The sequence below is a fragment of the Phalangium opilio genome, unplaced genomic scaffold (assembly GCF_054372755.1).
Source record: "Phalangium opilio isolate 3A_F unplaced genomic scaffold, DU_Popi_V2 ptg000031l_1, whole genome shotgun sequence".
NCBI classification, from domain to species: domain Eukaryota; kingdom Metazoa; phylum Arthropoda; class Arachnida; order Opiliones; family Phalangiidae; genus Phalangium; species Phalangium opilio.
In genome coordinates this window covers 4,074,094-4,090,216 of record NW_028324158.1, presented here as the reverse complement: position 1 = coordinate 4,090,216, position 16,123 = coordinate 4,074,094, and the positions used below count along the sequence as shown (strand labels likewise).

Genomic DNA, 16,123 nt, shown 5'->3' with positions numbered 1-16,123 from the left:
TTCGGAAATGGCGAACACGTTTGCTCCGATACGCAAACTGCGAACGCGGTCACGTGGGTGTAACAACGGACAGACAGACAGACACACACACAGACAGACAGACACACACACAGACAGACACACACACAGACAGACAGACACACAGGGCCGTTACAGAACCTCTCCTGGACTACGTCACACGGAGAGGTAAAAAAAAAATCAATTCTGCTTCTTGGACTATGAATCTTGCATTCCGTCGACAATTATGAATAAGAATAAATTGGCCTAATTAGTAATTTAAGAACTAAAAAGAGCTTTTAATAAGTTTCCATTTGCTGTACAAGTTTTATCTTAACCTCTCCCACAAAATCAGAGTTATTTATAGCAAAAGTTTTGGTTTTTAAACAATTTAATGAGAGAGCACATTTTTTTTTTTTTAAAGTTATTCAAGCAATTTTTTTTTTCAGAGAAAAATTTGTTTCCAATAACAGTCCTTAAAGAATATATGCGATTTTTTTTTTCAGTTTATATTTAAATAGCGATGGGTCAATTTTGTTAGAAAAGAAACGTGAAAATTTTATATTAGTCTTTAATTTACTACGAGATACGTTGCATTGAACATAAACAAAAAAAAAAATCTAACCATGAAAATTTCAAAAAAAAAAAAAACAACAAAAAATTGCACTTTGTTCCTAAACTTATTAAAAATTAAGTGAAAAAAATTGGGGAATGCTATGGGAATATTCTATGATGTGAAAAAAAAAACAACAAAAAAACACCCAAGATTTTAATTAAGGTGTACTTTTATATTAAATTATTAATAATTACTAAGATGAAAAAAGAGGAAATATGAATTAAGTTCTTTACTTTAATAATAACTTAATTTTGTTCGGACTGGTTAAATCTTTTTCCATCTCATACTCCTTTGCGCACTTTTAGGTGAATTGAAGTGAACAAAAGTAAGAAAATGTGATGCAAAAAAATAACACGCAGGTTCAAAAAATAAGGGGTAAACTACAGTGGTAAAAACACTGCCACTGAGATGACTAGGCACTTTTTCACTGGCAGTCCGATACAAACGAAACGACAAAGAAAAAAACTAACACACTCGTATAAATTTGCGTCTTTTTTGCCTTCTCTTAAAAATTCCTATTCACGCCTCGCACGACGTCGTTGTCTTGGTGAAGATTTTTTACCTTCCCCTTCACCGACCTCTTTCTCTACATCGTCTTCCTGTTGTTTAAGATGAAATAGGTTTAAGCAGCGATAAAAAGATTACATTATAACCAGGAAAGAAAAGTGGCTAAAATAATTAGTTCCTGTGGCCAACGAACTAAAATTTGGCTTAGTTAAATAACACTAAACAAATTTATAATGCTTATTAGAAAAGTGTTAAACATATGAAAACAAACATTCGAAATTTGCTTTATACAATAAAAGCGATAAGCAACTCAAAAAGTTGATTTTTGCTTACTGCTTCACATTATGGCATAGACCTTAGACTAGGGATGAACCGATACCATATCGATACTCGGGGTTGGTTCGATACCGATACTAAACCGATACTCGTTTAAAATGCGTTATATGGCTCTACATGACATTTTTAGGTCTTTTAGTAACGTAATGATGGTGATAATATCTCATTTCTATGAATTTCAATCGTGACGAGTTCTCATTTATATAAAAAGTACCTGAATTTAGCTTATCTAACAACTAATAAGCGAAAATCTTTCTTAGTAAGCGCCTACTACTCTAGGGATGAACCGATACCATATCGGTATCGGTTGAAGTATCGGATATTGGATCATAGTGAGTAAATATCGGTATCGATCGGTATTGGTTCATGTTTGTACCGGTATCGATCGGTATCGGGTTAAGCCTGGTATCGGCCATCTCTATTAAACACGAATGGAATGGAGATACGGCGCGTGGTTCTTTTAGGGCAGACCAACGTTGAAACTTTTTCGACTCAAACCAATGATAGCCAAAACATGATCTCAGAGTCGAAAAGTTTTGGGACTCTCCCGCTAGCTTATCATTCCAGTACATCTGTGTTTAAGGGTCTTAGCACAGACTATAAGAAATTTCCCCACTTGACCAAATAAGTGTGTTAATCGCGACCTTCACATAACACACACTCTGGAATTTCTCATCAGAGGATTTACTTTACCATAAAAACTGTCACTCTCTTGCATCGTTCCCTATATAAAATTTCACTCGTGTTGTTATGTTATTTTGTGGTTTCAGAACCAGCTTCCCTCGCACCAAATCCATAATTTATATTTCAAGATACACTATAGAGTGCTGTCAGAAGCGCCGGTGTGACGTCACCCATGCTGTTTTCCCATAAAGAAAAAACGGTAACTGTCATGGCCGCCCATTGCTAAAGGCAGACTCGTGACGTTTAACCTTGGATCTGACGTCACAACTGACAGCACTCTATACTAATCCGTCAAAGCTATACAATTGATCCAAAAACGGTGGTAGGTACAGTGCCACAACCTTCAAGTTATGATTTGTGTTTTGGGATGCTAATAATTAAGTAGTTTTAATTCGACAGTGCAGTCGTGAAAATGCACAGTCACAAGTATCCTTGATGGTATACCAGTAGATTTTATTTTAAACACGCGCCACTCAAAACCTAGCAATTTAATTTAATAAGTATTGTCTTTTAGCCTAAATTTAAGAGGCCACTAATCATCAACTATTCATAATTTGGAAATGGTGCTCTGGATGGCAAAATGTCAAAGAATGTTTTTGTCTCAAAGTGGCCAGTAATTCGAATTCTACCCCCTCAGGGTTCATACAACTTTTGGAAAACAAATTTCCCTGAGATTTCCAAGTTTTTCCACATATACTTCCCTGAGATTTCCAGGTTTTTCCACATATACTTCCCTGAGTTTTCCAGGTTTTTCCATGGAGTAAATATTAACGAAGGAAGGGGTCAAATAGGACTATTACATAATCAAAGGACATCCTCGTATCTCTACTATAACCAGAGTTATGAGCCTCCAAAGTATAGTGTAATGTTAATCCTATGGAGGGAATGTTCACGAACATTTTGCTCAATTACTCGGCCCCTGCTTGACGCAAATGTCCCTGATTTCCCTGAATTTTACTAAAAATTCTAAATTTCCCTGAGGTTTTTGCCAACTATTTATTTCCCTGATATTTCCAGGTTTTCCCTGTTTTCCAGGTTTGTATGAACCCTGCCCCTTGTTGAAAGACCTGGTATAACTTCTCAATGCTTTCAAGTTCAGATAGAAACGCAATATGAAGATATTATTTACAACCTGTCATTAAATGTGGGCTGTTCGGACTGTAGGAAAAACGACAATCTTCCTCATAGAGTGTAGCTAAAACCGTGGGTCAGCCCCTTTAAGTAAGTACATGCTAACCACTTTTCTTCCCAAGAACAGTATAATAATTTCATACATATTTTTCCTCAACTTCTTCAACTTCATCTTCATCAACTTCCTCTTCTTCCTCTTCAGTCTCGGCTTGCTCTTCCTCATCAACTTCCTCCTCTTCCTTTTCTTCGTACTCTACAGTTTTCTCTTTGGCCGCTTCACTAAAACTAACTTTAGAAGTGTTCGGGCTCTTTTCTTCGAGCTTCACTGACCCGTCACTGTCCGATATTAAACTACTACCTCTTAATGAAGAAGATGGGGAAGCGTTCGTGGATTTTGTAGAAGTCGAAGCGGGTGGTATAGGATCGTCTGGGAAGTACGCGTCAGTTTTCTTTCGCTTCGCTGCTTCCGCGGCTTTTTCCTATTTATCAACACATCGTAATTTTATAATAAACCGCGTGTTAAATGCTTCATAAAGGAATACGCTGTGTGGACTCAACAAGGTTGACCAATATACGTACGGTCGCACCCATCTATAATTTTTTCAAAGGAACTGGTATTCAGTTCAAGGATTCGGTATTCAATAAGCCCATTTTGGCATTTTGCTTTATGGATAGAAATATCGAATACCAAATACAACTATTCCATTGAATTTCAACAACCATAAGATTAGGGCCAAGACAAGCCCTCTTTTGCTAAGAGGGGTTGCCTGTATATGGACTTTGGCTTTATCTTGAGTGTCAACTCATGGATTAACTAACGCTCGGGATAGTTCGTTCCCCCCAAAAAGATAACGCATGCATGTTCCAAACGCCCCCTAGCAGCAGCTACTATTCCTAACAGGAAGTTATAAGAAAATTGGACCAAATATCACGTGGTCTATGACGTCAAAATTGAAATACTGCCTAAATTGGGCAAAACGATTTATTTTGCCTCGAGATGGCGCTATATCTACATCCGTTTTGGTCCAATAAATTGGGGGAATGAAGAGGGGAATCAAGGAATAAATCGGAACATGTAGTTGGCGATAGAATTACATGGGAAACCCAGTTAGTGAACAATCCCTAGCGTTAGTTAATCCATGGTCAACTTTTATTGAACTTGGGTAGTGAGTGTTTCCACACTCCAAAAGGATCATCCTCATTAATCACTTTTGGAAGGGTTTAGTTTGACTTGGATCGCCAGATTGGTATAAATCCATGCTAAATATTCGTTTTCCAGTTTTTTTTAAATAAAATTGGCCTTATTGCTATTCAGCGCCACTTTCGGATGGTCTGGAAACTACTTCCATAGAGAATGGGGGTAACTTACCACGGATGTGTATATAGCTCCGTGAACTTACTAAGGTTCTCAGAATCACCGTCAGATGGCGCGGCGCTCGAGCCACCTTACACTGCTTCTGCGAACCTTAGCAAGTTACTCAGTCTCTATGGGAGTAGTTTCCAGACCGTCCGCCAGTGGCGCTGAATAGCAAAAGGCATTAGTATTCGCGATTATCCAATCCGATAACGAAAAAAGTTTGGTATTCGATAACCAGTTCAATTCGCATCCCTAACCCAAACCCAAAGAGCGTATCCCATTTAGGGTTTAAGGGAACTACAGCAAAATAAATTCAAACGTGGAGGAAAAAACAACAAAATCATAATGAAGCTGTTAATTACCTGAGAAGGAGTGGAAACGCAGCAGAAACTAATAAATAGGACGACTGGGAGACCTATGACTACAATGTAAACTGCCCAGAGCCATGGATATTTGTTGGTATACTTAATCAACTGGACTAAATAATTGTCCTGATGATAAGGATCAGCGTATTCATGGAGATTTTACAGGAGGGAAAACAGAGAGAGAGAGAGAGAGAAAAAGATTTTAAGAAAATAGTCAATACTTAGCAATCCTAACCTCTAACACGCGTTTTCGAATATGCCAAACGAAAATAGAAACAGGCACTGAACAGTACAGAAGGTACATTAACCATAGATAAGGATGGTTGTTTGTTTTGCGCATTAGCCATCTGTACCATGTCTAGGAAGATTCTACCACTTTAGATGAACTTAAACCTCAGAAAGACTTTGAGAGACACTAGATGGTCAGGTGGAATTACATTAAAAAGTCTCTTTGACAACATTTATGAGTTTTTATCGCCCACGAGACTATTCCAGTTAAATTTTCACAATCCAACCATGATGAAGTGAAGAAGCGATAATTTTCACCACCCTATCTAGTGTCACTCTGTATAAAAAAACTTTTTAGCATAAGAACCGTTTCTCTGTCAGCTAATTCTTTCTTCAGGGCCCAAGTTTCGGCTGCCCATTGGTCAGCAACTGCAATATCATCAGTGATGATGATATTATCGAATAGGATATTTTCAGACATGGACCATAACTCAAATCCAACGGCAGCCTGTTTTTTAACATCAATATTTTAGCATAACAATGAAAGTTACAGTCAAAGGCAAAAGGTACTGGATACGTACAATAGTAGTGAGTCTGTATGGATGTTTATCTTCGAAAAAATATGGGTTGATGATTCTTCGTGGTTTCCATTTACCCTTATTTTGGATGCAATAAATATTAGATTCTCTACAAGCTAGTTTCACAAACACACTAAGTCAAAATGCAATGCACCAACTTTGTAATTCGGGTTTTCAATCAACGGTGCTTTCCATTTTCCACGGTATTTAGGGTTGTCAATTAGATTTGGTTTCCATTCACCACATCCGGCTTTCTCGCATTTTGGATTATCTACACATGACACGATTTTGTTTTATCGTTCGTTTTCTCTCAAATTGTGATATGCAAATGAATGTTTTCCATACTTATCAAAGGCGCTTCCCATTCACCATCCATTTCCACATCCCTATTAATGGAAAACAACTACAATTGCACGAAGCTCTTCCAAAATAAATAATAAAAAAAAGTTACTACAAAATACAAACCAATCTTTCGGTTTATCAGCATGGGGATCAGGAATTAGTTCTGGCTCCTCTTCCAACCATCCATCTGGTTTTCTGGCATTAGGATCCGGTATTTGTCTAGGCGCATCTTCATCCCTATGAAAAAATCACGGTCAATAAGTAAAATTATAAAGATCAAAAAGAGTTTACCAATCCTCGGGTTTTGACGAAGAAGGATTTGGAATTTTCTCTCTTTCATCCCAATCAGCTGGTTTCTTATCGTTAGGGTCATCAATTTCAGCTGGTGGATTTACAGGCGGGCTAAAGGGGTCATATTTTGTATCAAAAAATGCTCTTAAGGATCAATTAGTTGTTTTAATTACTTAAAATCTTCAAATAAGCTGCCTTTGCCTAAGCTCTTTTTGTCTAATAGTACTTCGTATCTATTATCGGGTGTCATAACAAGAGTAAACAAATGAGGTTTCTTGTCCTTGAAAGTGTCATCAAATTTGGGGATAATGCTGGTTTTCTTCCAATGTTTCTCGGTAAAAGATCCATTTTTAGGATTACGATGTCGGAAAATGTAGTGCAACTGCAAATATATTCGAATGAACATATCGTTGTACTAAACCGTGGAACGTCTACAAAAATGCTTGGTAATTACCTTATTATCATTTCCGCATTTATCCGGACCAAACATGATAGAATAAGGCGTTTTATCGTTAAAATTTCGTAAATCTAAATTTGGCGTTTGAGAAATGAGTTTTAAGTAGGCGCCACCGCATTCCTGACCATTTTGGAAGCGTACTTCGTATCTAAAAAGGTTTTGAAATGTAAGCTTTTGTTAATCTGCCCAAACTAATAGAAACTATATTTTATCTTACTGCAAAACAAAAGGTTTATTGTCAAACGTATATGGTCGGTCAAGCCTTGTTGAAATAGCATGATGATGGGCTTTAGACTATAAATTAAAATAATTAACCTTGATTAACTAATAAAATTTGTTTCAACAATAAAGTACCTTTAAAACAAGCCCAAGGTCTCCCTTAAGTGGAGTTTTTTCAGGAGCTTCTAACTCCCATTTCCCTATTAGGTAATTTTATTAATTATAAAAACGTCGTTTCATCTTTCATAAAATTAAATTAATAATATTCACCATCAAATTTAGCTAATTTCTCCTCGGCACCTTCTTTTTTAGTTTCAGATACTATCCATCTACAGTAACCATTAATATTTAATTATTTTAAGGTTGTCACTACTTTAGCGTCAATTGGTTTGAAGGACAAGTTTCATGAATATACGCTTTTAATTTATGGGTGTAATAAAAATGGCATCAAACCAGGAGTCCATAATAAGACAACGCAATAAGGAAATTATAGTGTGATAGAAAAACTATAAGGCATTCATGTTTGGGCCTAATTGCCATTATAGTTGATGTTTAGAAAAATTAAAAAGGATAAAACCATGAAAATACTGTCTCAGGGTTCGTACGAAATTTTTACATTGAAAATCCCTGACTTATCCAGGTTATCCCTGACGCAATGTTGCCTATATCCCTGACCATTTTAAGATGTTTACCAGAGCCCACTTCATCACAACTGTCTCATACTTAGCATTGCTCGAAGCATGGTTTGATTTACCAAACGAAATCCCCGACATATCCCTGACTTTTTAGGAAAAACTTTTAAATCCCAGACTTAACCCTGACTTTTCCCCCCAATTTTCATATCCCTGACTTATCCAGGTTCCGTACGAACCCTGTGTCTAAAAGGGGTAATGAAACTGAATTGTTCGACAGATCTCTGGTGAACAAAGTTTGAATAACTTCAAACCCAACAAATGTCACTATGAAGTTACATGAGTATACATCGCGCCAGGAAATAAAAGAAGAGTTGAGGTTGAAGCGTGTGTGGAAAATGTAAATGCATGTTCAAGTAGTTAGTTTCTTCAGTGTGTTAACTGCGTATAATAATGAGTTAGTGTATGTTTTTCCCCCACTCATTTTTTCAACGTTTTAACTTGTGTACTAAACGTACAGTCTTACACTTATGCAATTCATTACCTTTATATTCCTAAAATATAATAAATAATACTCCTCATGCCTTAAATGTGAGTGTAATGTACATATTTCCTTTTTTCATTGTCTAGCAATTAAGTCCTTTTCGTAGAAACTTGTCCTCCTCAAAAACAGAATACCGAACTAAAGAAGTCATCAATTTTCACCTTTTTTCATAATCAGCCCTATCATCAAAATGTTCAGCTAAGTAGACATTCCCTATCGGAGTGGGTGTTTTGTAAGGAACTTCGTAAGTTTCCGTTTTCTCCTCCTTTTCCTTAAAAGCGCAAAACGGATTAAAATATCAAGAGTCAATACGCGTAGTCTTTGATTTTTTTTTAACATTGACATGGAACAGAAACCATAAAAGTGTACTAGTATACTGTAAACATACATATATAGTATATATATACATTTTTGAAGCCTCATAATGGTATAAGTCATATATTATAGGTAAAAATGTATGGTTACTAGAAGTACACTTGGTATGCATTTTAAAGGTATGTTACCTCAGTGACATCTTCTACAGTCACTTCATCGTCACTTTCTGGGTTATGTTCACTCTCGCTGTCTTGCGAAAAAGCAGAACCAAGAAGTACCAGCAACAGAATTGGTACTAATGATATGGTAACCCTTTAAAAACAAATTTTTAATCAACAACAAAATTTGGAAAACAATAGAGCTATCTCAGTTGTGACGTCAGTGCCTAGGTAAAACGTCACGGGCTTAGCTTTGGCAGTCGGCGGCCATGTTTGGTACCACTTTGGTTCTATGGGCAAATAGCATGGGTAACGTCACACTAAGGCTTCTGAAATAGCTCTATTTATTTGTGACGTTTCAAGATCAATGAACTTCTGGCACTATTTGTTAGTTCTCATCATTTACATGTATGAGTGCAATAACCTTGTTAAACAGAGGTTTGCCAACTTATCAAGGTTGCCAAAAAAAGTGTATATGTATAATTATAGTGATAATTTAGTGTTGAAAGGTCTAATATTTCAACTTCTAGGGTGTAAATTTTTCCCGATTATTGTGCAACACTATCAGAAGTAAATTTACAGGGATTTATATAATTGAGGGTCAAGGTAACTTGCTTTTCACCAACCAAGTTTTGTCACTTGAGGGAGGAAATTTGGTCAGTTTTCTTGAGCCCTATAAACTCTTCTGTTGGGAAAATGAAAACTACCCTTTTGATTTCATGAGAATTGGCTAGGAGATAAAATCAGCTATATGCATTAATTTGTCATCTTCCTAGAGATATTGATAGTGATAGATAACATTTTATTGGTCAGGTTCAGTGGGGTCTATTGGGTTTTCTAGACGATATTAGATATTGGCATCTGGGGTTGGCTGTTGGTTTGCCATTTCTTGGTAATGAATTTTATAAATTTATATTATGAGCTTCTTCACTTTTAACAAAGGGGCGCCTCTTCATCCTTATTAACAAAAGCAGTAAGAACCGTGTAACCTCTCTAATAGATTAATTGACTATGAAACACATGGAACCGAAATAAAAAGCTCATGGGGAGGTCGTATAATTTTGCCGGTTGAGAAATTCATCTCTTGCTCCTACATCTCACTCCCCCTGCTAGTTTCATAACCCTCAGTAACGCTCAGTCTCAGGCTTCCACTACACAAATTGCTAGCATATAAGCTAGCTTAACCGCGCCAAGGCTTATCATACAGTGTTAATTTTGCCGTAATATTATCCATACCTCATTGTTTTCCGACTTCAATTCTTTACAACTCTAGCAACAGAGGGTCCTTTTGCTAGAAATTACACTTTAATTAAGCCAGAATAAGAGAAAGTTTCAGAAAATTGGAAGAGCCGAAAGCGAGAAGAAACTACGCGGTTAGTCACGAGTCCGCGTTTCCCACTGAATCCACATACCACGCTATGAGCCCCTGAACGCGCGCTTCCTTCTATTCTGCCGGTTAGAGGGCACCACGAGCACAAGACGAATCATCACTCACTAGCGGATGTGACGTTTATGGTCAATAAACCATCTGGCAGCACTGCGACAGAGTAGTTATAGATCGAGTCATGAATTAATCAAATGAAGCGCCTCACGGTTCAAGATAGTTTTCGCTAACTTTGGAACCACACAAGTTGATACACCCTTTTAGAATAGTATCTTCTTGGAGAAGACAGTGGGATGGAGTAGAAATGTAGGTGGTCCATGTGCACTGTCACCTAGAATAGACTTATTTCTATGTCTATTTTTAAGACACAGGGTACATTTTAGGCGAGAGCCTAGAGGGATGGTGGAAATGCACTCGGCTGTGGCCCCTAGTACCTTTGTTATTAGCGCAATGTGTTAAGGACGTTTGAGTGTGAAGGCTGAAAATCTTTAAAGGGGCTCACCGGCGCTGTTGGGGGGAGACCGCCCTTAGTTCAGGGGGAAAACACCCAGCTCTTTGGCCATAAGGAATGGCGCCACCGTCGTGGTGGGCGGGTAAGCAATATGCTAACCAACAGTTTGACCCCCCCCCCCTTCACCCCAACAGCTCTGGCCAGCCCCTTTAAGATAAGAGCGACGAAGGGAGAGTAGGTTCCAACCAAGTGCGGATATTCTGCTGTCGTGGTTTATGCCGTAAAGAATTATGGATTCGATTAATCCTACCCAGAACATTATCGAGTTATGTCCGGACGAGTATGCGGGTTCCAGATCTTCTACTCCATCCCACTCTCTCCTCTAAGATAGCTCCAGGGGAAGTACAGCGGGTTACAACTTCCCTTGACCCATGAGACGAAACAAGAAATGTGTGAAAGTTGAAAAAATAAACCCATGAAACTCCAAATATACTATCAATAGGGTATTTACAGCATTTATATTTGAACATATAGGACCCAATCAGGAATTGATTTATTTTAAATGAAGTAAGAATGAATAACAGTTAACCTTTACTTCAGTCCAACACAATGAAGGGCCAATCCCACAACGTGTGACGAAAATTAACAAACATCTAATAGGATATCTCAAAACTAAGTTTTGAAGACGTTGCTGACGCGGAAGGAGCAAAATTCGTATAGCCTGCGTACCTCGGTTGTCGTGTTCCACACTTTCCCCACCCGGGCGGTTCTTTTAAACGGGGTTTGGAATTATAACACCCTCCATGTCGTCTGTTATTGATACGTTGGAGAGTCATAACTTTTGAGCTTTAAGTGGTGAATCGGGGAATCCTTGGGAGTATATGATAGTCGTATTCCTTATCATCATTCCATCATTTTAATCTCTTAAGTATAAAACAAAATCACTATAAATTTCCCCAATGACACGATTTTAACTGAAAAATGTCTACTGTTTACTATTTATTTTAAGGCTAATATAGATGTCGTAATCAGGAAAGTCATGGAACCGGATATTCAATAAATTCCTATGCGGTTGTTAGGGAAATAAATTTATTTCTTTGCTTGAGCGAGTTTTGCGTTTGTTGCTTATCTTCTCGGTATATATTTACTCTGCACTGCGGCATTCCGGGCTATCCACGCTTCGCGCGAGAGGGGAAGAAATAAGGTAGGAAATAAAAGGATTTTTCAGCTGTTGGTTGGTTACGTCAGAGAGAATTAAGTAGGGAGCGGAAGGCTGGTTGAAAAATGTAGCTCTAAAAACCACGTGACTTAAATTGTAGTACAAACCGTTTTCCGGTTTGACGTAGACAGGCACCTCCTTTATGGGCGGGTTTAATAAGACCGTTGGGCTGGGGATTGCGGGGGAAATCATTTCAAATTTCAAGCGCGCTGGTGCCACGCGCTAGCGCTACCCTGCTGGAGCCATGGCTTCCCTAAAGGGTATTCAGTTGAAAGGTAATTATTCTTTTTTTGTTACTTTAATTATAGGTCCTATAAATATTCATAATTATTACAATACTTAGGTGTTGTAAACCATTGTTTTCAATTAACTGTAAAGAAGATCAGGACCCAGATGTTCGTATTTCGCTTTGAAAAAGAAGCTGTGAGAGTGTTTTTTTCTCATCTGGACAGCGCTGGCATTAGAGAGCAGTTTATACCATACCTTGTGACAAAGGTTCAATGCGTACAATTTAAATCTACTAGGGAAGAATTTTTAAAACAAACGCATGATTTAATGAAAATAGAAAGGAAGGAACAAGAAATGGGGCATCTATTATGTACAATTTGCCCTATGTTTAACGATCTCCCACAACCAATGAAAAGGAATGTTGTAAGTCGCATTCTTCAATACTTCTTTCTCGAAATTATGGTCAAGATGGAAGTTGGGGTTGACAATGCTGTTAGCATGGAAAATGCTAAAGTGGAACGGGAAAGGAAAAAGGTGGAGCTGCTTGGATCGCAACATCGGAAACGAAACCCCTTTGCCAACATCACTAACAGTAAAGTAATTACTGAAAATACTCCTGTGACAAGATATGTAGCAGGGTACTGTGCCTTTCAGTTGGTTAAGAACAAAAAATGTCCACCAAACCTAGTCAAAATGATAGTCAAGGACAAAATCCCGTCTTCTCTCGATGTTACAGAACCAGACAAAACAGGGGCTTGGATTGTTAAATTATCTAGGGGGGGATTAATCTCAGTTACAGATGAAATGTTTAACCTAATCCAATTAATTAAAAAGATATCGGACTTAATCTATGTGACTGATGTGTCAAAAATTAGGAACCAAAATTTAAAAACCCGAACTATCCAACACATTTTTCAAAATTCAGAAATCAATGAACTCTGGAATTCAATGTACAGTGAAAATGACAGTAGAAAATGGCTTTTAAAACTTGTGGATTGTTTTTTAAACACGAGGGGTAAAGTGTTAGTTCGTGACTTATTGGAGCAATACCAATACGAAACGAAAGAAACACTCAAAGCTAAGAAAGCTTTAAGAAAATCTTTGCTCGAAAAAAGTCAGGAGTCTAAAATTCAACCCACAAGTACAATGAAACCAAATATCAAAAAGTCAAGATTATCAGTACCAGTAAAAGTTCTAGAAAGGCAAATCCCGACAATTCAAATTCCTAATACTGAAATGTCATCAGAGAGATTAGTTAAATTCAATGAACATTCTGAATACAAATTTTTAAATGGTGATCCTGATCTAGATCTATTCCTACAATTCATACCACCAGAAGATCCAACCCCAACTATTCAGATTACCGATACTGACACATCAACAAAGACATTAGTTAACATAAATGAACATTCAGAGTATTCATTTCTGAATAATGATCCTGACCTTGATCTATTTGTGCAATTTTTACCTCAATAAGCAAGCCAATGTGATATTCACTTCAATTCATTCGTGACCAAATGTTCCTAAAACATGCAACCCTTTAACTCACACACAACTTGTTATTATTTAGAATAATTAGCATAAATTTGAAACAAATGTACATAATTTATATATCTAGGAAAACAAATGTGATACGGTTCATGAAATTGTTTTTTAATTTGCCTTAAAGAGTAAGTGATATAACACTACGTTAGTTTTCAAAATTGAAGGTAATCACAGCAATAATTGGCTGATTTCGTTGTAGTAAACCAACAGTATTATAATTGTGTTCCTATTCCATGATTGTATCAGTGCATTATGTTGTATTTGTGCATTAATATGGTCAAAAATTGGTGATTAAATCAAGATACATGTTCTTAAACTTTAAAATCTGGTTACAAACAAGTTTAATAATATTTATTAACTAATAAACGTTTAAAGAACCGTCTTTTCAGAAATAGTTGTATTTCCATGAATTGCTTCTACAACCAAACCCTTTAAGGCTTTCAGCTTATCCATGTTCGCTTCAAATAGTGAAACTGATGGATTGCAGTTTCGACCTCCTGAGCATCTCTGCCTTCCAAAATACTGTTCCAGGGGGTCTTGGTTCAAATGTTGGGTTAAAACATATTTCGCACCTTTCTTCAGAAGAAATCGTACTATTTGGACTGTTGAAAGGGCTGTAATAGAAAAGGTTGACAATATTTAAATGTGGCTTATATTACATTCAGAGCGTATTAATTACCTGTCATTCGTAGCCCTTCAATAGTTGTTGCGGATAAAAGCATGTTGCTCCTTTCTGTTTTAGAATAGTCTCCTGGGCGATTTAATACATCACTCTCCCAGTCATCCAAGTATTTTATAAAGTCAACTTCTAACCACTTAATGACAAATTATATAACATGATTATTTGATTAAACCATCCATGATTAGTTTTAATACCTGCAATCGTTCATCATGCTCATGCTCATATATTCTTTTGTTGGGTTTTCTCTTTGCCAAGGCTTCAAAACAATTTCCAACATTGCACAAGTCAAAAAACTTGTCAAATGTCCTAATAAATTTAACCGTTTCTTGGTATTTATCTTCTCCGAAAAGGACTTCTATCGCAGACGCAACTGTCTCGCTCAGAACTTGACAAGCTAAATTGACTTTCATCTTTGAATATGCATTCAAGAAAACGTGACTGTATGTTAGCTTGGAAACATTTTTAAATTGGCCTTTCATTCTTAATTGCGTGTAGTAAAGGCGCAAGATAACTTTCCAGGAAATATCTTCGCCATTTATCCATAGGCTACGAGAATTCGAATTTGCCCCACTGTTGCTTACACAGTTACGCACTGTTTTTATCAGGTGAGGTGCATCTGACAGGAAGTATATGTCCCTTTCTTCATCAGCAGCGTGTATATTACTAGTGGCAAAAGGTACATTTTTGGTTCCTTGGTGATCAGCGCACATGCGAAAAACCTTACGGTTTATTGAAGCTCCGTCTCCAACAACCGCTAAAATTCTAAATCCATTGTTTTCCAACAAAGAAATGGCTTCCCAAACAATTGAATATAATTCAGCGCTCGTTACTCCTTTTGTTGGAAAATGGGCAAATGGAATTTTAATATTGCTTGTTATGCCACGAAGCATAAGTTGAAGAATGCTTGTTGCTAAAGGTGGCACAGTTGTTCCCTTTTCTCTCATCACAGTGTCATTAAGAGAGTTATGATGGTCCAAGACATCGATAAAACCAGTGACGTACCCAGTATCTTTATGACAAATTAGGTCTGGCTTGATAGCCATTTCATCCAAAAGAAGAACAAAGTACTTCTTATGTTCTGGAAGGTTATCAATGTCTGTAATATTTATCATTTCATTGATAGCATCTTCATTAAATCCTGATTTGTTTGTTATAGTGTGCTCATGATGATACAATGTTCTTGTCGTGGGTAGCTTTATAATTCCAGACAATTCTAAAGCTTTGTAGGCTGATTTGGATTTGTTTTTTATATAGGAACACCATTTAAGGAAGAATGAGTCCCATCTCATGCCATATTTAGATCTCTCCAATGCTAATAACTGTTGTTTAATAAAAAGAGCCATGAAGGATCCTGGCTTCTCTTTTTTAAGTTTCTCTTTGAAAAGTCTCTTCAATGTTGATAAGTCTTGTTTACCTTTCTCAGATAGGAGTAATTTCGTCTTGGATGCCCTTTTAGTTTTGTCTTTTATTGTAATATCTTTAGTTACTTTTTTACTTATTGCTTGGTAACGACAACGCAATGTTCTTAAACTTGACCGATATTGTTGGCATGAAGCACAACGATTCTTACTAACCGGAACTAGGCCTTCGCATCTATTGCTGTAAACAGCTTTTAAAGCACTGGAATAATTGCTATTTCGTTTGTGGTTATTTGGGCGTCTCACATTGTAAAGCCTGACAAGTTCACCATCATTATTTCCTGGGCAGATCTTAAATTTATCAAGTTGTGATAAATAGTTGTAAACGTCACGATTTGTTTTAATGTCCAGATGTTTTTCAATTTTATCACTCGGTATGTTTTTACCCAACGCAGTGATTGTCACAGTAACAGGTCCATTTCCCACAAATGAACATGAT

At 37.0% G+C, this 16,123-nt stretch overlaps 2 protein-coding genes across 5 annotated transcripts; one reads left to right on the top strand and one right to left on the bottom strand.

Moving 5' to 3' along the window:
• Positions 1-268: 268 nt before the first annotated feature.
• Cnx99A (Calnexin 99A) lies at positions 269-10,192 on the bottom strand. Its single transcript, XM_089869657.1, has 17 exons — positions 9,994-10,192; positions 8,788-8,911; positions 8,446-8,555; positions 7,379-7,437; positions 7,244-7,308; positions 7,107-7,183; positions 6,887-7,037; positions 6,606-6,814; positions 6,433-6,543; positions 6,265-6,378; positions 6,145-6,185; positions 5,958-6,070; positions 5,803-5,877; positions 5,589-5,729; positions 4,991-5,119; positions 3,415-3,750; positions 269-1,212 (listed from the first exon to the last, which is right to left on the bottom strand). Exons 1-17 carry the CDS (start codon positions 9,996-9,998, stop codon positions 1,129-1,131), a joined length of 1,944 nt encoding a protein of 647 aa, XP_089725783.1. The 5' UTR covers positions 9,999-10,192; the 3' UTR covers positions 269-1,128.
• A 1,651-nt stretch (positions 10,193-11,843) lies between these two features.
• Positions 11,844-13,908, top strand: LOC149690109 (uncharacterized). Of its 4 annotated transcripts, XM_089869661.1 has the most exons (3): positions 11,844-12,086; positions 12,155-12,631; positions 12,694-13,908. In XM_089869661.1, the coding sequence occupies exons 1-3, from the start codon at positions 12,056-12,058 to the stop codon at positions 12,699-12,701; spliced, it is 516 nt and encodes a 171-aa protein (XP_089725787.1). In that variant the 5' UTR covers positions 11,844-12,055; the 3' UTR covers positions 12,702-13,908. The 4 variants fall into 4 exon arrangements, with proteins under 4 accessions (XP_089725787.1, XP_089725784.1, XP_089725785.1 ...); XM_089869658.1 differs by having other exon boundaries at positions 12,155-13,908; XM_089869659.1 differs by having other exon boundaries at positions 11,844-12,306; positions 12,377-13,908.
• Positions 13,909-16,123: the final 2,215 nt, after the last annotated feature.